Source organism: Sapajus apella, unplaced genomic scaffold (genome assembly GCF_009761245.1).
Source record: "Sapajus apella isolate SASKATOON/1434 unplaced genomic scaffold, GSC_monkey_1.0 scaffold2, whole genome shotgun sequence".
NCBI classification, from domain to species: Eukaryota; Metazoa; Chordata; class Mammalia; order Primates; family Cebidae; genus Sapajus; species Sapajus apella.
In genome coordinates this window covers 77,334,807-77,356,657 of record NW_022436942.1, presented here as the reverse complement: position 1 = coordinate 77,356,657, position 21,851 = coordinate 77,334,807, and the positions used below count along the sequence as shown (strand labels likewise).

The 21,851-nt window shown below is 45.5% G+C and overlaps 1 protein-coding gene across 1 annotated transcript in view; it reads right to left on the bottom strand.

The window, feature by feature from the left end:
- Positions 1 to 21,851, bottom strand: part of SRRM4 (serine/arginine repetitive matrix 4) — a 172,288-nt gene that overhangs the window by 35,656 nt on the left and 114,781 nt on the right. Inside the window, exons 2-7 of the mRNA XM_032241208.1 lie at positions 18,007 to 18,153; positions 11,980 to 12,066; positions 9,664 to 9,735; positions 6,691 to 6,717; positions 4,537 to 4,587; positions 209 to 307 (exon numbers count right to left, since the gene is read on the bottom strand). Of these exons, the coding sequence (XP_032097099.1) occupies positions 209 to 307; positions 4,537 to 4,587; positions 6,691 to 6,717; positions 9,664 to 9,735; positions 11,980 to 12,066; positions 18,007 to 18,153 (483 nt within the window). The remainder of the gene's footprint in view (positions 1 to 208; positions 308 to 4,536; positions 4,588 to 6,690; positions 6,718 to 9,663; positions 9,736 to 11,979; positions 12,067 to 18,006; positions 18,154 to 21,851) is intronic.

The window sequence follows — 21,851 nt, the reverse complement described above, 5'->3', positions numbered from 1 at the left end:
GCCCACCTTGGCCTCCCAAAGCACTGAGATTACAAGCGTGAGCCACCACGCCCAGCCTCTCCAGCTCTTTCTCTAAAGGGAAGTGGTGCCAGCTGCTGAGCGTGAGGAAGTCCTGTGCTGGAGGAGTGGAGGCGAATGTAATGCTAACAGGGTCTCAGCCTGGCTGCGGCTGTGGCTGAGGGAAGACGATCCTGGGGCCAGCGGTTACCTGCTCTCACAGCTTGAGGGGCGTGACTCCGAGCTCTGGGACCGCGATGGGCAGCGGTGATGGCGGTGACGATGAGACTTTCGGGGCCGGCTTCGGGATCTTGGGGGGAGGAGAAGGAACGAGTCAGGGGAGAGGAGAAAGAGAGTAAAACTGAGTGAGAGAGATTTGATCTTGTGACACCTGTTTTTCCCTTGTACTCAAGTCACCATCCCTCCCGAAGGTCTGCGTCTCCCTCACCCCCATGCGTTTGTCCAGCTTCCTGCCTGGGTGCTGAGGGGCGGGGAGGGGGCCATGGAGGCGGTCCATAATCAATGGTACTGAACAGGGTGAGCAGAAAGGAGTCCTCTGGAGGGAGTGAGGATGACTCAGGACCCTTCCCCTTCCCCAGATGACATCCTAGAAAGTCACTTCCCCATGTTTCCTCTGTATTAGCCAAGGCAGGAGCCTCCATGTCACAGAGCTTCAGGACCATACGTGTGTGCATCAGCCAAGCACTAACACAATATTAACCGAAGGCTCAGTTAAAACAGAAGGAGCTGCTTTGCCTTCAGAATATTTGCATGGTGATCGTCTAATTTTTCAAGTGAATGCACAAATACAGATTTTTAGGTAAATATTCTTATTTTAAATGGAAGCTTGTTATTTTTTTTAAAGGCACTTTTTTGGGCAAATGAAACACATTTGCAGAGTAAATTAGGCCTTCAGGCTGCCAATTTATAACCTCAGACCTGGAAAATGAAGTCCAGGTTCTTAACATGGAGTCAAAAGCCTTCTAGGATGGGCTACAAACCTCATCCAAAACAAAAATTAGAACAACAATCACTACTACTACCACTAATGATGGTGTTACTGCAGGTGACTTCAGTTACTTCTAAGCAGCAATAATTCAGAAATAGTAGTGGCAGTGGCAGTGGTAATTGAGGATGTATAAAGGATGTCAATGGTTTGGGCCGAATGAGAAAGCCAGTGGGAGTCAGAGATGATTCTATCGGGAGGTAACTTCATTATCTCAACAAAGGACTCAGGGATTCCTGTAATGTAATCATCAGACCATATCCCTTCCCTGCTTAAAACTCTCCCATTGCTCTCACAAGTCCAAACTCTGATCCTGAACCTCAGGCAGCTTCAGGAGCTCGCCCTGGCCTGGCTCTCTGGCCTCACTGCTTGTCTTCTTCTGCCCTGACCTGGCGGGCTGAAGCAGCTCTGAACTGCCTGTATGCTGGCTCACACATTTCCCAGTTCATGATATCCTAGGGATGATGACGATATTGATGGGGATGATACCAGGTAACCCGCAGCTAATGCATACTTCATGCCAGACACTGTATTCTAAGCACTTTTTCTAAAGAGATTCATCTATTCTTCCTAACAACCTACGAAGTGGTTTCTCTTATTAGTCTCATCTTACAGATGAAGAAACTGATTAAACCACCTGCCTAACTTGCAGCCTGGAATGGTTACTTGCCATGCTCACCTGGAGCCTAGACACTGCCTCCCTCAGGAGGCCACCAAGCCCTTTTCCCAGTGCCCGTGTTCCCGCAACGTCCAGGGTTTCATCTGCTGTGCTGTGACCTGCCCCATGTCTGGCTCCTGTGAGCTCTTCAAGGTCAGGACAGTGTCTGGCTCATCGCTGCCCTTGGGCCCAGCACAGGGCCTCATTAAGGGACGCTGAATGAAAGGAGACTAACTCTCTCTAGCAGCCACTTGCCTGGAAGGAGTCCTGACTGTGGACTTGGCAAGAATAGGCCATCGTTTATCTTCAGGATACCTTATTTTTCTTGCTTTTTCCTCTCCTGCCTCTTGTCTTTTGGCTTGCACAAGCTTTCTGATGCCCTGCTGGCAATTTCTGGGACTCCTCCAGCTCTTGGCACCAGGGAGGGTGGCCAACCTTGCTGCCCTTATGCAGGCAGTCCTCGTCTCAGTGATGGTCCTTCCTAGTGCTCTTGAGGTATAGGCCTACCCCCTGACTCTGTGGCTGTCTGCCCTGGGGCCCCACGGGCCAAGAGACACTGAGATTGCTGAGAACATGTACTCTATCTGTGCTTAGTGTGAAAGCATATTCAATACATGCTGCCAATAATTGTCTCTTGACTTGAGCTGAACAAATTCAATGATAAGGAAGTTCTTCCCTGAGCTAACTCAAGGCTCTAGTGCTTTCTTCTGGAGCATTCCCCAGGCCTCCATGGTGGTAGTTGAAATGCCCTCCTTTGTCCTGACCTTGCATGAAAAGATCCTTTGGGACAGCAAAGCTGGGCACCCTTCCTCTGCATCCCTGCCTCCTCTTTCTCCTCCCTGGCAGCAGACTACCTTTCATCTTATTGTCTTTGATCCTCTCTTTAGAAGCTTCTTGGCGGGAGATAAAATATTAGTTGATTGGAAAACACAGACACTAACATTTGCAGGGTATAAAGTAGGTAGGTTGTAACCAAATTTACTTTTAATTTGGCTGGGAACTGAACTCCGCAGGCAGCACGGGCTGATTTGAATTTCTACTACCAGCTATAAACTGTGAAACAGCTGGGGCCCCAAGACTGGAGCTAGGAGCTTCACTGACATCTCCACACTGTCAAACCAACAGCCAGGACCTGAATTCATACACACGCTCACACATGTGTGCCCCTGTGATCACACCCCGTGACCACCCATGCACAGGTAAAAACCACCACACAGCCATGGTACACAAAATGTACACGGATATTTAAACAGTGCACACACACAGTGAACGGGATTCAGTGTGTCCTATGTATACCATTCACGTTCATGCTCACACAAGCACAGACAGACAAACGCATCGGTGTGGGCACAAATATAGAGCACACACAATGTTCCCATATTATATACATTTGTATACATGGTGTACAAAAGTGTAAAATGTACAGACAGCTGCAATGTGCACACTATACACACACACACACACACACACAATGTAGAAATATACACACAATGTACACACAAGGCATACTCACAAGGGACGCACCAGGCACACACATGCACACTTTCATGCAACATAAACAAGCGTGCATGCACATACAAATCATACACACATGACCTGGTGCACTCATACATACCCAAACCTACAACACACATAGTTACGCCTTTCTCTCTCTCCCTCACCTTTCTCTCCCACCTTCTCCTTTCCCTCCCTCCCTCCCTCCCTTCCTTCCTTCCCTCCCTCCCTCTTCCTTCCTTGCTTCCTTCCCTCCCTCCCTTCCTCCTTCTTCCTTCCTTCCTTCCTTCCCTCCCTCCCTCTTCCTTCCTTCTTTCCCTCCCTCCGTCCCCCTTCCCTCCTCCTTCCTTCCCTCACTCCCTCTTCCTTCCTTCTTTCCCTCCCTCCATCCCCCTTCCTTCCTTCTTTCCTTCCTTCCTTCCTTCCCTCCCTCTTCCTTCCTCCCTTCCTTTCTTCCTTCCCTCCCTCCCCCTTCCTTCCTTCCTTCCTTCCTTCCTTCCTTCCTTCCTTCCTTCCTTTCTTCCTTCCTTCCTTCCTTCCCTCCCTCCCTCTTCCTTCCCTCCCTCTTCCTTCCTTCCTTTCTTCCTTCCCTCCTTCTTCCTTCCCTCCCTCTTCCTTCCTTCCTTCCTTCCCTCCCTCCCTCTTCCTTCCTTCTTTCCCTCCCTCCGTCCCCCTTCCCTCCTCCTTCCTTCCCTCACTCCCTCTTCCTTCCTTCTTTCCCTCCCTCCATCCCCCTTCCTTCCTTTTTTCCTTCCTTCCTTCCTTCCCTCCCTCTTCCTTCCTCCCTTCCTTCCTTCCTTCCCTCCCTCCCCCTTCCTTCCTTCCTTCCCTCCCTCCCTCTTCCTTCCCTCCCTCTTCCTTCCTTCCTTCCTTCCCTCCCTCCCTCTTCCTTCCTTTCTTCCCTCCCTCTTCCTTCCCTCCCTCTTCCTTCCTTCCTTTCTTCCCTCCCTCCTTCTTCCTTCCCTCCCTCTTCCTTCCTTCCCCTCCTCCCTCCCCCTTCCTTCCTTCCTTCCTCCCTCCCTCCCTCCCTTCCTTCCTTTCTTCCGTCCTTCCTTCCTCCCTGCCTTCCTTTCCTTCCTTCCCTTCCTCCCTCCCTCTTCCTTCCTTCCTTCCTCCCTCCCTTCCTTCCTTCCCTTCCTCCCTCCCTCTTCCTTCCTCCCTCCCTCTTCCTTCCTTCCCTTCCTCCCTCCCTTTCCTTCCTTCCTTCCTTCCTTCCTTCCTTCCTTCCTTCCTTCCTTCCTTCCTTCTTCCTTCCTCTCACCCTCTCACCCTCTCCTCACTTTCCCTGTTTATTTGGCAACTCTAAGACTCTGGCCTTTAAGAAGCCAGATTCGCCCAACTCCCCACACTGATGAGTACAATTCAGGTAGTATCCACTTACTGTTTCTTGTGCCTCTTCTCATCTCTTCTTTTGCTTTTTGGGCTAGAGGAGCTAAACAAGAAATGGTCAATTAATTGAAAGATGCAAAATTCTAGTTAAAGATAAATAAGTGGTTAAAATGCTTAAACACAGTGTGAGGTCCAGGCAGTTTTGGAATGGACACCGATCATCGCCTCAGACTGGAAAATTCACTGCCAACATTTTCACGCAGCAAGTTCGGCTAGGGATACTGATGCACACATATACACTGAGAGTGGAGTACGGAGGATGCCAAGTGCAGCTTTGCTAGGTTAATAATAATGGCAGCAATAAAGGTAGTAATAACAATGTCTGCCAGTTTTTGAGACTTTAATTATAGGCTAGGCATTCTATTGAATACTTTCCGTCAAAAACCTCACTTTATTCTCTCCTCAACCTATGGGTGGAGGCGCAATTTAACAAGTGCTCATTCTACAGATGTGGAAATGGAACCTCAGATGAGCAAAGAAGCTTGCTTAGGGTTGCACAGGTGAGCTAGGACGTGGCCACAGATTATGGGTTCCCAGAGTTCATGCTCTAGACTGCTGTTCAATCAATTTATAAGAGGAGCAAGCTGGGCGTGGTGGCTCATGCCTGTAATCCCAGCACTTTGGGAGACTGAGGCGGGTAGATCACCTGAGGTCAGGAGTTCAAGACCAACCTGGCCAACATGGTGAAACACCGCCTCTACTAAAAATACAAAAAAATTAGCTGGGCGTGGTGACACATGCCTGTAATCCCAGCTACTCGGGAGGCTGAGGCAGAAAAATCGCTTGAACCCAGAAGGCAGAGGTTGCAGTGAGCCGATCATGCCCCTGTACTCCAGCCTAGATGACAGAGTGAGACTCTGTCAAAAAAAAAAAAAAAAAGAGGGAAGCTAATGAACTATCCAAGAAGGTATTTGAACCTCATGAATCTTGGTAGATTCTGAAATGATCTGCCCATGCATATTCAAGTATCCGCGTTTCAATTTTCTTTGAGTCATAGAGCTGGGGTCTGAGTACAATGGATAAGAATGACTTGGGTTCCCAGTGCAATCAAATAGAGATAAGGGAGGACAAGCACACTATTTGGTAGTTTAATCTAGACTGGTTGCAGAGGGTCACCAAGAACCCATTACTGGCCTTGGACCTGGGAAGGGGACATTTTATTTCATTGCACTATCTTGCACCTTGAAGCTAGCCACAGGATCTATCTTCATGTTGAGACTCAGCCCAGGCAGTGGGAGAGCCCAGGACCTCACTGACAGATCCAAGTTCAATTGGATTCAAGATCCGCCTCTGCTTCTTAGCTGCTGTGTGACATCAGGGAAGTTATCTGTCCTCTCTGAAACCTGTTCTTCCACCATGAAATGGGGCCATAACTCAAGCTGCAAAGCAGAGTGGACAGGTGACACTGGCAACCAATATCTACTTATTAAGTAAATAAATGGAAGAGCTTTGCATTTTGCAAATTGCTCTAGATATGGTTATTGCTATTTAAGAAGTCACCATCACTATTCTGATCCTCTGTCCAAAGATTTGGGTTTGAATTTTGGCTCCAATACCTTCCGGTTTTATCTGTGGACCTTCCTGTTATATTCTTTCTTAGTCTCAGTTTCCTCATCTGTAAAATGGCAACAATAAACATGTCTACTGTGCAAGGTTGTGGTGAGGATTAATGAGAATTAAATACATCTACACCTGGAAGGGGTTTCACTCAGGATCCAGTTTGGAGTGAGGACCCCATAGTCCTCACTCTTTTGTGTGTGTGTGTGTTCACCCAATGTGTCCAGTATACCAGGACTTAGCCCCTGTTCCTTGGCCAGATCTGGGAAGGTTTTGGTGGGGTGACAGGACTGATGTTTCCCTATGTGCCCCAATTCAAGATTCCAACCAGTGGCAGGGGTGATGAGACATTCTGGGGTCAAGACCTCAACAGGGCTGGTCCACATGGCCTGATGGAACTCAAAAGCTGGCTTGAAATGCTGATGAAAACAGCTCAAACCTTCATTTTGGAGGAAACTGAGGGCCCAGGAAGATGAAGGGGCCATGACCAAGAGCACAGATGGAAACTGAGGGCCGACCTAGAAGCTGCCCAAAGGTGGCTGAGAAAGCAGGAAGTTGAACAGGCAGGCAGAGACAACAGGCGTCTTACCTGTGCCTTCTCTTCTTGGAGAATGACCTGAAAAAAGAAAAGAAAGAAAAAAAGGAATGAAAAAAAGGCAGAGAGAGAGAGGGAGGGAGAGAGACGGAAAGAGGGAGAGAAGGAGAGAAAGGAAGGAAGAAAGGGAGGGAGGGAGGGAGGGGAGAAGATAAATATAGGTGAGTCTGAAAGATTTTTTTCCAGGTATGATGGTATCAGTGTGTTTGTGATCATGCTACAGGTGGCCAGGACACCTAGCTAATCGTCCTCTGCTCTTAGATTCCAGAGAATATGAAAATTGTCTGGGAGATACTGGTTTGTATTCCGAATTTCCAGATCAAAGCCTCCCAGTGCTTCAGTTCTCCCCCAGAACTGTCAGTTAATCTGTCCTAATGTGGAGGACGAAAGAGAGAGTCTTCTGCCTTTCCCCCCGCTCCATTCTCCATCTCACCGTCTCTCTCCCTTGTTGTGGATTCCCCCTCCTCATGCTCCTACCCCTCCTCCTCCTCCTCCTCCTCCTCATCATCATCATCATCGCTGTCATCATCATGAGACAGCCTGCTTCCACATGTGGAACTCTTACCGTGTGCCAGGCTCTGCACTTAGCACCTGTCACACACAATCTCATTCTCTCTTCCCCAAGTCCTGTGGAGTACTACTGACAACTATTTCACAAAGACATGAAGATCAGAGAAGTTGATTAAGTTGCTCAGAGTCAAACAGCATCACCCATGTATATTCTACTCATTCTTCAGTGCTCCAGTCGGAGGTCACCTTCTTCTTGTAACATTTTCTGAGTCCCTCAGACTGGTTGGCTGCCTCCCCTCTCCTCCCTCAATCTCTGGGTGAGCCTCTGAGCTTATCATCATCAGGGTACACACTTCTCCATATTAGAATGACCCATTTTCCCCACTAGAATGTGAGAAATCAGAGGGCAGGGACTGGGTTTTGCTTCCTTTTCTGGGACCCAGAATCCTCATTCATGATACCCAATGGCTGTTCAGTAAATAGATGTGAAAAATAATTTTTTTAATTTTTATTTTTATTCTAAGTTCTGGAGTACATATGCAGGATGTGCAAGTTTGTTACATAGTTAAATGTGTGCCATGGTGGTTTGCTGCACCTATCAGCCCACCATCTAGGTATTAAGTGCAGCATGCATTGGCTAGAAAAATGAAAATGTTTTTAAAACTCAGAAGCTTTGCTAAGTGAGGAGAGAAGAAAAAGAATCTCAGTCCCATCTCCAAAATCGTCAGCTATCATTAACCAAACATTTCAAGAGCTGGACCAGGAGTAGATCGGTACTCGGGAGGTCAGGGTTTGAGAAGGAACAGCAACAGAATTTCCCCTCCTAATCGTCTCCATCTTATGAACCCCTTACTCTGTAAAGCTGTAAGATCTGGGCTGACTGTTGCCGGCAGGAAAAGCCTGTTTCTGATCATCAGGTACAGTCTCTTTCCATGAGAAGGAACCTGCAAGTGAGAAGCCACCTAGCTTCCAGAACCCAAATACGGAAAAGTTGTTCTCCCTTTCCCCAGTGAACCCCCAAAACTGGGAGGAGCTGCTCAGCAAAGGAAGGTGACAAAGTGGCCGCCTAGGGTCAGAGGTGGGCCCTTGCCTCTACAAAGGGCTCCAGGTGGAGAAAGATTTCTAACAGCAAATTAACACCATTTCACGAATTGGTTTGCCCATGTCTTGTAGTAAACACAAACTCAGATAACATCAGTCAGGAAGTCTAGGCAGGTGGCTGACATAACCAGTGAGAGCAAACTGAGTTTGAGATCATTCTAGAAACCAGCACTGAGATGTCGTCACATCCCTGGACTGGGAAAAGCCATGTTGGTGCAACTTTGAAATGGGCTTGAGATGCAGGGGTAGCCCCAAACAACGTCTTACCTCTCACTCAGCCTTTGCCAATTGCACAAGTAATCCGCAATCGATGTAGGACAATTGGCAGATACAGATAAGCAAAACTACAATGCAAATCACACTTTCCCTGTTATCCGCAGCTCACTGCAGCAAATTACTTGTGTAGGGAGCTTCAAACTTCCTGCCTCCAGGGGCCAAGCAGGCTTTGTAAGTGGGTAGAGCTGGCTGGACATGTCCTGCCTGAGGCCAGCTAGAGCACAAGTACCCACTCTGTCTAAATGCACGGCAGTGCCTCAGCCCCAGGGGATGCTGCCTGTGGGAAAACCGGCCCAGAGAGAAATTGACAGATAAGACAGAGCTTGTGACTCTACAGAGGAACTAGAAAGCCAAATTTCTGTATTGCAGAATCTTCTGATTATAAAATGTTGGTTTGGGCCATAAAACACAAATCTGAGCCCTCCGTTGTATATAATTTTAGTCTTTTCTTTCCCCTGTAAACATACGTGTGTGTGTGTGTGTGTGTGTGTGTGTGTGTGTGTGTAGTGAAACACAGTCCCAGTTCATAATGCCCTGTAGCTACCGTCCCTGCCTCCACATGCACCAGCCTGGGTAATCCCAGCGCCGTCATGTTTTTCAACATGATCCCATTCTCTAGGAGGAGGCAATTAGACTGACAAGAGGGGCCTTTCCTTGGGAATTTGGAATAAGGAACAAGACAGATTCAGTGTCTCCTTGTAACTTGGCCTGCAGCATGGAGGGATGGGGCAGGGGCAGCCATGTCCCTCATGGGGACCAGGGGACAGCAGGCACTTCAGGTCCCAGGTGGGTCCTATCAGCTCTCCACTCCCTGTTCTAGCCACTTGCTCAGGCCTGGCGGGCCCCTAAGCCATTCCTGCTTCTTTATCATCAAGCCCTCCTTCTGGTCTGAGTTAGCATGTGTGGACCTCTGCTCCTCGAAGCCACAGTCCCAACTTATACAAGACACAAATATGTAAAAATACATAGATAATCATTTCACATAAACGACAGGATATGCTTCCAGATGACCTTTTGGTGCCATCAACCATCCCCTCCCCCCACCTGGGAGGCCTTATTTGCAGAGAAAAAGGACAACACCTGCGTCGCTTATGTTTCTTGGAACTTTTCTTCTTCTTTTTCTTGACAGGCGATGGGCTATAGGATGAGGACCTGCCGGGGAGGGAAGACATACTTCAGAGGGAAGCTCTTAAAGGCCAAGGTTGGTTTCGAAAAGAACTTTCCCCAGTCCCTATATAGGGTTTTATCTCTTTCAGGAACACACATCAAAGGATAATAGCCATGCTGATATTAGCTTGCACTTGTAAGCAGTTTTTAATTGCTCAGAAATTTAATTTTACTTTTCATTTAATTTTAATTTTTAACCAAGTTAATGTAAACCATTACCTTGTGTTTTGTAAGCATTATCTCATTCAATCCTTCCACACACTTCTTAAGTAGGTACAATTGTTACCCTCTCTTCTCAGACAAAGAAAGTGAAGTTCAGAGAGGTGAAGTGACTGGCCCAAAGACAAACAGCTAGGAAGCAGATGAGCTAGGATCCCAGTGGTTTTCGCTCTCAGTCACCACAGCACCTCATAGCTGCCTGCCTGGTCAAGCTGGAAAGTCTTCCTTCTGTCTGCCGTTCTTCCTTCACACTACGACCCTCCTCTCAAATTCTCAGGGTCTCTTGTTTGCCCCATCCTTTGTCTCCCTGGTAAGACTGAGCCCCTGAAGGACATCTTGCCAGGCTGTCACTGCATGGAGAGTACCATCAAAGGGTTACCTGAGAAACGGAGCTACTCTCAGTCCATGGTGATGACTCAAGACTGAGGCCCAGGTGACCTACATTCCAATCTTGACTCTACTACCAACTCACAGAGTCACCTTGGGCATGTCAAGGCTTGTGTCTAAGTCTCTTATTTCCTTGCCAACAAAAGACCAGGGTTAAACAGATGAGAGGTTACAAATTCAATGCCAACAGGGCCCTCTCAGATAGCATGAATGGATGAAGCCGGCTGGGTGGAAGACCATGGGGAGTAGTGGGGACTGTGGGGAACCAGAGAAGTTCTGGCTGGAGGGTGTTCTGCTTCTCAGATCAGCTGAAGGGCCTGTGTGGGAATGCAGGTCTGGCCTTCTAGAGCACGTGCCTTTTCTGAAGGAGGCTCCCAAACTCCACATTTTCATATGAAATCTCCTGATTTGGAAATGTTGACCACCACTTAAAAAAAAAATCACTTTGCAGGTTAAACAAAACATGTCTGCAGAGGGGAATGGCTGAGAAACAATTCAGCCTTCAAAGAATCATAACGTTTGTCCCCAGACATATGCTAAGTGAACACGGACTGGATGAACAAGTGAATTCGTGAATCTTAATATCTGAGGTTTCCTGTTTTGAAGTATTCTCTGGTCCCCCCTTCCAATTAGGAAATCCAAAACACTCGCCCCAATTTCATCTCCTACCAGACAATGGCTAGGACTTCATCCACATTTCTCTCTGGGTCCACTTTGAGCCTGTCCTTTTAGAATGAGACTAAGGGGCATCTGTGAAACAAGTTTCCAGAAAACCTGGAGTTGAAGCCCATCATCAGATGCTGCTCTCTGCTGCCCCCTACAGGTTTCTATAAATACTGCCTCAGAGGTTTGGTATGATTCTCAGTTGGCAGCCCTAAGGGTTAATTAAGCCTGCCCCTCAGGTTGACACACTAGACATGCTTTTAGTGGCATGTTTTTAGTCTAGTGAGTGGCAGCCTACAAGCAAAGCTGGAAATCATTTTAAATGTGAAAAAAATTTTAAAGAAATTGGACATAGAAAAAATGCATAGAGTACCAAAGAGTTAATAGTTGGCCAACACAAAACAAAACAAAAAACCCACCTATTATATCCTAGGCATTTAAACAGGAAGATGGGTGTAGTAAAACCAGCTAAGTACCTGGGATCAAGCCCCTGTAGATCCTGTCACCCTCTCTGTGAGCCTTTATTTTCTCATCTCTAAAATGGGGATAAGAACGCTTTCCTGGTAGACAATGGTCAGAAATAAAAGAGATATGAAGATGGCAATGCTTAGTGTCCTCTTCTGCATCCAGTAAGCTCTCAATAAATAATTCAATACTCATGCTAAAGACAATGCTTCTCATTAATTGGTTATTTACTAGGTGCCAGGTACTGTGACAGCTACTGCCACACGATTTTTTATTTAATTTTCACAAAATCTCAAAAGGTAGGTATTATCACCATTTTGGAGAAGTATAACAAAGCAGGCACGGAGAGGTAAAGTGACTTGCCCAAGGTCACGCAGCTAGTTAAGCATCAGAGAGGGGATTTGAACCCAAGAGGGAGTCACTGTCTGACTTTGAAACCCATATTTTGCCCCTGCCTGCATCTTACAGGTTTCATCTCCCTCCTGGTGCCCTTACCTCCTTCTCTTCTTCCGAGTGGATTTCTTCTTTTTCTTCTTCCCTCTGGAGGAAGGCGGTGGTGTCAAGTCTTTGTCACGAGAGGCACTGTGAGGAGCAAGGAAAGGGGCCTTAGAGAACTCATGGTTCCCCAACTCCACACCCAGAGCTGGTGCCGCCAAGGAAGGAGCCAGTTCCTTGGATGATCAAGGACCCATAGCAGGTGCCTCATTACCGTCTCATGGCTGATTGGGTCACACTTCAGACTAAGTACCTAAATAAGGACTTAATGCCGACCTAATGAGACAGACGTTGTACGTTACCCAGACACCAATTGATTATTAAAAACAGAGTTATAGAGGTTAACTACTCCTTAATAGGTTTATTATTGAATTTGCAAATGGCTCGCCTTGGTAAATAAATCACTTTTTAAATAATTCATCAGCCATTCAGCCCCATCCCTCCCTGTCCGTAGTTCCTGCTGGAAATTTAATAGGAGGCGGAAGGTATGTTAAGTAGCAGCTGATTATTAAAAGTATATTTGCCAAGGTCTAATGTAACGAGATACATATCTTATATTGCCTCGCAGAACCTCAAAAACCTCCGCTTTTCAAGAATAATTATTTCCTGTTCAATTAAATTCAAATGCTGAGGCTGCAGTTAAATGAAGTCAAGTTATCTCCTTTTATAATTGAGTCAGGCTCGGGGGATTTTTTTAAAACACTATCCCATGGCAAAGGAAGATGGTTTTAGATGAAAAACTGCTTTGGGATTGAAACATGCCAACCTAGCAGAGCCTCACGGGGAAACCATGATCTTGCTACTAATATTATTGTCATTATTTTAGCAGGGACACAAGCAGCATTTATGCACTTGTTATGTGCCAACTTTTTTATATATTAGGATACAAACACTTTGAGAATGGTATGACTTTTACTGTCTTATTGTATAGGTAAAGAAACTGAGGCTCAGAAAGTTTAATTAACTTGTGATGGCTACACGATTAGAATGTGTCCAGGCTAGGATTTGAATCAAGGCCTGGGTGATTCCTACCCTGAGATTTTCCCCACAAAACCAGCTGCCTTCCCAAACTTGTTTGTGTGGCCCATCATCTGGAAATTACCCAACTTTTTGTAGACTATCATAAAATACTGCTGTATTTAATTCCACTTTAAGAATCTGGATCATTATATTTAGTAGAAAGAATGATAAAATGATTAGAATACATGTCAGGTCTCTGTATCTCCAGCAAATAAGAATCATATAGCTATGTTTATAATATTTTGATGAGAGTCACTTTTTAAAAATTACCAGATATCATTTTATGTAAACAGCTGGAGGAGGGACTATTTATCTTATTGAGCTTTTCTACTGATTTGCTTTCCTAAATGTGGAACTTGTGATATGCTATTTTTAAAAATTTTTTTATTTTAATTTTTTATGTTTCAGAGTACACATGCAAGACCTGCAGGTTTGTTACATAGATAAACATGTGCTGCAGTGGTTTTCTGCACCTATCAACCAGTCACCTAGGTATTAAGCCCAGCATGCATTAGCTCTTTTCCCTAATGCTCTTCCTCAGCTCCCACTCTCTAACTGACAGGCCCTGGTGTGTGGTGTTCCCCTCCCTGTGTCCATGTGTTCTCACTGTTGAGCTCTCACTTATAAGTGATAACAGGCAGTGTTTGGTTTTCTGTTCTTGCATTAGTTTGCAGAGGATAATAGCTTCTAGCTTCATCCACGTCTCTGCAAAGAACATGATCTTGTTCCTCTTTATGGCTGCATAGTATTCCATGGTGTATAGGTACCACATTTTCTTTATCCAATCTATCATTGATGGGCATTTGGGTTCATTCATGTCTTTGCTATTGTGAATAGTGCTGCAGTGAACATATTCATGCATGTATCTTTATAATAGAATGATTTATATTCTTTTGGGTATATATCCAGTAATGGGATTGCTGGGTCAAATGGTATTTCTGGTTCTAGGTCTTTGAGGAACCACTGTCATCCACAAGGGTTGAACTAATTTACATTCCCACCAATAGTGTAAAAGCATTCCTATTTCTCCACAACCTCACCAGCATCTATTGTTTCTTGACTTTTTAATAATTGCCATTCTGACTGGCGTGAGATGGTATCTTATTGTGGTTTTGATTTGTGTTTCTAAGACAGCCCCTTTTAACCTTAAAAATAAATATCATAGGAATTAAGTGCTTAGCTACTTAACTACACTTACATGATATAAATCACAGGGCACAGTATGCATGTCCAGGAAGCAAACAGGACACTTGTGTAAACAGGGTGAGCTACTCCCATTTTTTTTTGAGACAGTTTTATTCTGTTGCCCAGGCTGGAATGCAGTGGCATGATTTCAGCTCACTGCAACCTCCATTTCCTGGGTTCAAGTGATTCTCCTGCCTCAGCCTCCCTAGTAGCTGTGACTACAGGTGCCCACCACCGTGCCGGGCTAATTTTTGTATTTTTTAAAGTAGAGACGGGGTTTCCCCATGTTGGCCAGGCTGGTCTTGAACTCCTGATCCCAGGTGATCCGCCCACCTCGGCCTCCCAAAGTGTTGGGATTATGGGCACAAGCCACCGTGCCTGGCCACCAAATTCTTTCCTTAAAGAGTGCTTGAACAGAGCAAAACCCTAATCAACATTTGTTCAGTGACCAAACGAGGGAATAAATGAATGAAATAATTTAGCTCCTTGTTAAATCATCTTGTTTCATATAAACGCTTCCCAAGTGCAACAGCTACTGGGAATCTGAGAGGGGAAGGAAATGAAAGGAGAAATACTCGAGGCGGGGGGAAAAAACGCCTTAAAAGTGTGTCTTATAAAATGAGGAAAGAGCCTATTGTTTCAGTCAACTACTGTAACTTCTGGAATCCCAGGGATCCAGGGGAACACGATTTGAGAACATTGTTCTTAATTGGCATTTAAATAGTGGGGTAAAACTCAGAAAGCCCTCCACTCTGGAGACATTTGAGGTCTGTGAGGTGGGGATCATCAACCCCCTGAATAACTCCCGAATGCCTTTATCCAGGTATGCCTACATTTCTTCTTCCTGCTTGTCTTCCCTACCCAATTCTATATGTACCATGATAGAGGACCAGGAAGAGGCAGAATAGCGGTGAAGCACACCCTGGTTACGTGTGCAGGGGTTAAGTACATCATGCTTGTGTATGCTCCGGTTACACATGCATGGCTGTATACAGTGATGAAATGTACAACAATTCAGTAAGCCCATCAGTTGAGTACGCAGTGGTTACATGTGCAGCCATTAAGTCTGTAGTGGTTAAACATGTGGTGGTTAAGCACACGTTGGGGAAGTAGCAGAGGTTAACTATGCCGTGGTTAAGTGCTCAGTGGTGACGTACACAGTGGCCAAACACGCATCGATTAAATATGCAGTGCTCAAAACACAGTGATTACATATGCAGTAAAGCATGCAGCAGTAAGGAATGCTGGTCCAGAAGCTGACGAACCTAGATTTAAAGTCCAGCTCTCTTACTTCCCACAGGGCTCAGCGACCTCTCTGAGTCTCATCTTGATCATCAACAAGATGGGAAGAAACATGGTACCTGTGTCCTAAGTTTGCTGCCAGGATTGAAGGAGCTGACCTAGGTAACGTGCCTTGGTCTGGCATAGAGTAAGAGCACAGTAAAAGGGGTTTCTGTTATTATAATTATAATAAATGTATTATATTGGCATTTAAGTAATGGGGTAAAACTCAGAAAGCCCTCGAATTTGGAGACATTTGACGTCTGCGAGGTGGGGATCATCAACCCCCTCATAAATCCCAAATGCCTTTACCCAGGTAGGCCTACATTTCTTCTGCCCCCCTTCCTCCCTACCCTTGTTCTACGTGTATCATCGTAGAGGGTCAGGAAGGGGCAGAATAGCAGTGAAGCCCACCCTCGTTACAGATTTATTACATAATAATTAAATTATTATATACTTTATGATTACTCATTATCACTGTTAATATCGTTATCATCATTATTGTGGTTTTGTCACATCAGAGAGTCAGTCACAGATGGAAGGAACCAAGAAGCATAGACGCCATCTACAAGAGTACAACACCTCTACAGTAGAGACACTGCACAGCCTGGCATCCTTTTTTCAGATTTTCATGGCCAGAATCTTCTCTTCTGGCTTCATGAGACCCTAACTAACATATTTTAGGATTTCCTATGCTCTAGTCTCACTGCCACAATTTGTGCCTTCCTGGTCTAACTTACTCCTCATCCTGACCTTGAGAATGGCATCTCAACGTCCCCATTTTATATCTGGGAACACTGAGGCCCATGGAGGAAAAGAAACTTGCACAAGGTTGCTCGGTTCACAAGCGGCACGGTCCAGATTTGTACACGCAGATTCCATCTAGGAGACAATGCTTTTTATTTTTCATTTTGAGACGGAGTCTTGCTCTGTCACCCAGGCTGGAGTGCAGTGGTGCGATCTCGGCTCACTGCAACTTCCTCCTCCTGGGTTCAAGCGATTCTCCTGCCTCAACCTCCAGAGTAGCTGAGATTACAGGCGCCTGCCACCACACCTGGCTAATTTTTGTATTTTTAGCCGAGACGCGGGTTTCACCATGTTGACCAGGCTGGTCTCCAACCCCTGACCTCAAGTGATCCTCCCACCTCGGCCTCCCAAAGTGTTGAAATTAACAGGCGTGAGCCACTGCACTCGGCCCAATGTTTTAAAAGTAGGGAAGTTCCCTTTCTCCTCACTTCTCTCCTTGTCTCCCTTTGCCTATCATGGAAACAACTTTCTTCCTGTTTCCTGGAGAGAACACCCCAGACATGAGGTTGAACTTCACTTCTCCAAGTTGATACGGCTGAACTGTTTCTCTCTTTGAAATTGCAGCCTAGCTAAAGCCTGGAGCTGGGAGGGCAGCCTAGGTGGCAGGGTAGACGTCATTCTTGAAAATTACTCCACTTAGCTCCCACTTATAAGAACTTATGAACACAAAGAGGGAGACAACAGACACTGGGGCTCCACTTGAGGAGGGCGGGTGGGAGGAGGGACAGGAGCAGAATAGGTAACTATTGGGTACTGGGCTTGATACCTGGGTGATAAAATAATATGTACAACAAACTCCGTGACACGTGTTTACCTATGCAGTACACATTCACGTGTAACCCCAAAACTAAAATAAAAGTTAAAACATAATAAATTTAAAAAAAATTACTCCAGCTTCCCAAGCCACTTCTCCAAAATTCAGTAATCACATCTTCTAGAATTAGATTTTCCAGAGGCCAAAGATGGGCCATGCTTTATAAATGTATGCTGCAAAATTGAAAAATAGGAGGCAGAGATAATTTTTTTTTCATGAGCACCCATAGGATAATGGAGTGGGTTTTAGTCGTGGATTTAAGATCAGAGAGACTGGAGTTTAAAACTTTTCTCTGCCACTTACTGACTGTCATTTTCTGGGCAACTCACTTTACCTCTCCCAGCCTCAGTAAAATGCTGAGTATCCAGTATTTTTATAGAGTGTGTGTATACGGTGCTCTTTGTATATGTGTGCTAGCACAGCACCCATCACACAGTGAATGCTCAAAAAGTACTGGTTAAATAACTGAGTAAAAGAAAAAATACAAAGATCCGAAACTCCTGAGACAGGTCTGGGCTGAAACTATGATTTGGGAGTCAGTGGCTCATAGAGCCATTCAAATGGAAAAGAACTCTATCATTTAAGGTAGGACTTACTGAACTACAGCCAGTGGGCCAATTTAGTCTGCCTCCTGCTTTTATAAATGTAATTTTATTGGAACACAGATATGCTTTTTTTTTTTGTTTGCATAATGCCTGTGGCTGTTTTTGAACTACAAGGGCAGAGATGAGTAGTTGTGACAGAAACCACTGGGTCTACACACTTCAGATATTTACGATGTGTTCCTCTACAGTAAATATTTGCTAGCCCGTGATTTAAGGGTTTGAAAGAGGAACTTGCAAAAGAGAGAGGGGAGCCATGGCCAGAAAGGCAGACTTTATTTCCGTATCTTCAACCTGAACGTCCCCATTGGATCTCACCTGTGTGCTCTCGTGGCATCCAGTTCCCGACAGCCCTTGTCTCTCTCCCAGCTGTTGGTGCCCAAGGCCTCATTGGCCAGACGCTGATCCAGCTTTTCTGAGGGGCCATCCTGAGGTGGGATCACGGGGCTATTCTGGGGCTCTGTCCTACAGAGGAAGAAATAAGGACACAAAAGTGTTAGGCTATACAGAAACGCTTAATGTTCATTAAATATTCATAGAATTCCTAGTATTTCCCAGCTTCCCTTGCAGTTAGGTTGAGCTCATGAGATTATCTTTGGCCAATGGTCTCTAAGCAGGAGAGAACACATGTAATTTCCAGTTCAAGGTAATCAAGACCCACGTGCCTTCTCCAGCTCTCTCTTCCTCTGTCATAGTGACTTTAGAGTGCACACATTCTGAAAGGTGAAACTATTTGATGGAGGAAAGACACCTGAACCACATCAGATTTTACAAGAGAGAAATAAACGGAAATTATGCTAAACCACTTTGCCGTAGGTTTATTTGTTACAGCAGCATAGCATATTCTATTTGGACTAAATTAGAGAGAGATGCTGGAAACCAGCATTTCACTTCCTTTCTCAAGAGGTAATGAGAGGTCAAAGCATGATAGGATTTGTGTAAATTCCTCTTTGCCATTTCTATTCCTTTTCTCTGCCTTATTTCTGTATGAACCACATGTATGAAAATTCACATAGTCTTAACAGGTTAGGGGCTAGAGCATCTGGGACCAGTCACAACATCGCTGAGTTGCAGTTTCTTCAGTTATAAAATAGTGAATAGTGGCAGGGCGTGGTGGCTCACACCTGTAATCTCAGCACATTGCAAGACTGAGGTGGGTGGATTATGAGGTCAGGAGTTCAAGACCAGCCTGGCTAAGATGGTGAAACCCTGTCTCTACTAAAAATACAACAATTACCCAGGTGTGGTGGCGGGTGCCTATAATCCCAGCTACTCAAGAGGTTGAGGTAGAGAATTGCTTGAACCCAGGAGGTGGAGGTAGCAGTGAGCTGAGATCCCACCACTGCATTCCAGCCTGGGTGACAAAGTGAGACTCCTCAAAAAAAAAAAAAATAGTGACTAGTATCAATTCATGTATTGCTGAGCTATTGTGAAGATAAAATGAGATCAAATATATAAGCAGAAAGGCCTCAAAAGTGTCAGTTTCCTTTGCTTTTACTTCCTTGTAAATAAAATCTCTAACCTGATGTCCTTAAATGATATGAGTCACCCACTTGAGACAGCAGTTCCCATGATGGTCTGAAGTCCCCTCCTCTGCCACTGACACAGGCTGCAGAGAGTACACAGGCTGCAGAGCCTATGAGTCCCACTTCTTCATGGGAGTTCCTGAGAGGGCAAAGAACTTGCCTGGTTACTTGGCCTTTGAAGAGACTGTCACGCAAGTTCCTGGCTCTTAACTAGGAAGAGTAAGGAGTTTGAGAGTCACAGGTGTCTTTGGTACCATGCAGTGAGGATCCCTCCCTGCTCGCCCTGCCTTCAGGCCCCAGGTCAAGCATGGATCAAAGGCATTAGCGTGTCTCATGTGCCAGCCTCCTGCATCAGTGCATCGAGATTGGGTTTATGAGTCAGGATGAATGCATCTGATAAGCCCCCTGCTCCTTAGGGCTTCTAAGAGAGCAAACCAAGCCCAGTCAATATTGAAGGAAGGGCAGCAAAACACATCCATCTCTGTCAGCCACTTATGAGTGCATCTTTAGAAGCGGAGCTTGTAGACACTGTGAGCCCTGAAGGGATGGAGAGTCTAATTAGGGCTTCTCAGTCCTTCTCACTGCCAACTCTGTGCTTCCAGAACTCCCTTCTATCCCGCTCAGCCTCAGTTTTCCCTAAATCTCCCTGCTGTGGGTGTTACTTTTCCATGCCTTTACTTCTGCCCATCTATCCCTGAGAAGTGTTGTCCTGCATTCTGTCAGACAACAAAGCTTCCGTCTTCTCCCTAACACCCAGCAAGGCTTGCCTCTTCCCATACTTGTGCTGGCCTAGGGTAACCTGCATTCATTAACTCCAATTTCCTGAGTGCCTGTAATGTATCCAGGCCAGTTTTATGTGTGGAGACACGGTGAACAAGACAGAGATGTCTCCTGCAATTATGGAATGTTTGCATTCTAGATGGAGGAATAGATAATAAACACATAAGCAAGGAAAAATATGGCTTATTAAATGGTAACATATATATATATATTTTTTGAGACAGTCTCACTATGTTGCCCAGGATGGAGTGCAGTGGCACAATCACAGCTCGCTACAGCCTTGAACTCCTGGGCTCAAGTGAACCTCTGACCTCAGCCTCCCAAGTAGCTGGGACCCAGCGTTTTGTTTTTTCTTTTTGTAAAGACAGGGTGCCACTATCTTGCTCAAACTGGTCTTGAACTCCTGGGCTCAAGCAATCCTCCTGACTTGGCCTCCCAAAGTGCTAGGATTACAGGTGTGAGCCACCATTTTCAGCTGAATGGTAATAGATTTTGATGTGAATAAAGCAGCCTACAGAGCTAGGAAATGGGAGGAGCGACTGCTATTTTGTATACAATAATCAGTGAAGTCTTTCCTGAGGAGCAGCAAGGGAGTGGAGACTATAAGGATTCAGGACTTATCTTAAAGTTTGGGTGGTTTAGAATATGTTCATAGATTCTTTGACATTCTTGTCATCAAAAGACCAAAAGATGGAACTTAATTTATATCCCCTTGAATATTGGATGGGCTTACTGACTCACATTTAATGAACAGAATGTGGTAGAAGTAATAATGTATAACCCTGAAGACTTGGTCACAAAAAGGTAGCTCCTGCCTTGCTCTCTTGGATTGAATATTCTGGTGGAAGACAGCCATCATATTGTGAGGACACTCAAGCAGCCATATGGAGAGGCCCAGGTGAAGAACAACTGAGGCCTCCTGCCAACAGTCAGCACCAACTTGTCAGCCCTATGAGTGAGTCACCTTGGAAGTGGATTCTCCAGCTCCAATCAAGCCTTCAGATGAGATTGCAAACCTGGTTGACATCTAACCACAACTCCATGAGAGATGGTGAACCAGAGAACCACTCAGCCAAATTCCCGAGTCACAGAAACTATGAACCGTAATAACTGTTTATTGTTGTTTTCAGCCAAAAGATTTGGGATAATTTGTTACACAGTTATACATAGCTTCTATGCAGGTATCTGCTGGAAGTGAGAAGTGCGCCCTAGGCAGAAGGAATAGCAAGTTCAAAAATCGTTAGCACATATAAGGAACAGCAGCTGGGCACAGTGGTTCATGCCTGTCATCCCAGCACTTTGGAAGGCCAAGGAAAGTGGATCACTTAAGGTTAGGAGTTCAAGACCAGCCTGGCCAATATGGTGAAACCCTGTCTCTACTAAAAATAGAACAATAAGCTGGTGTGGTGGCACACGTCTGTAGTCCCAGCTACTCAGGAGACTGAGGTGGGAGAATTGCTTGAATCTAGGAGGCAGAGGTTGCAGTGAGCTGAGATTGTGGCACTACACTCCAGCCTGAGTGACAGAATGAGGTTCTGTTTCAAATGATAATAATCATCATCATCATAATAAAGAACAGCAAGCAAGGGCTAGAGTGGCAAGAGGCGAGATCAGGGATCAGGTCATGGGAAAACCTTTGAGGCTCTGTAGCTGAGATGGGAGAGGAGTCTTTGGAACAGGAGTGATAGGGTCTGGATTACATTTGAGAAAGATCACTCTAGTGGTTGAGGGATACAAGGCTGAAGGGAGAGAAGGGCAGAGATGGGGAAATGGTTGCAATAGTCCTGGCTCTGATCAATGTAGTAGCAATGGAAACGGGGATGAGCTGTGGTCTGATTCTAACAAATTTTGAAAGTA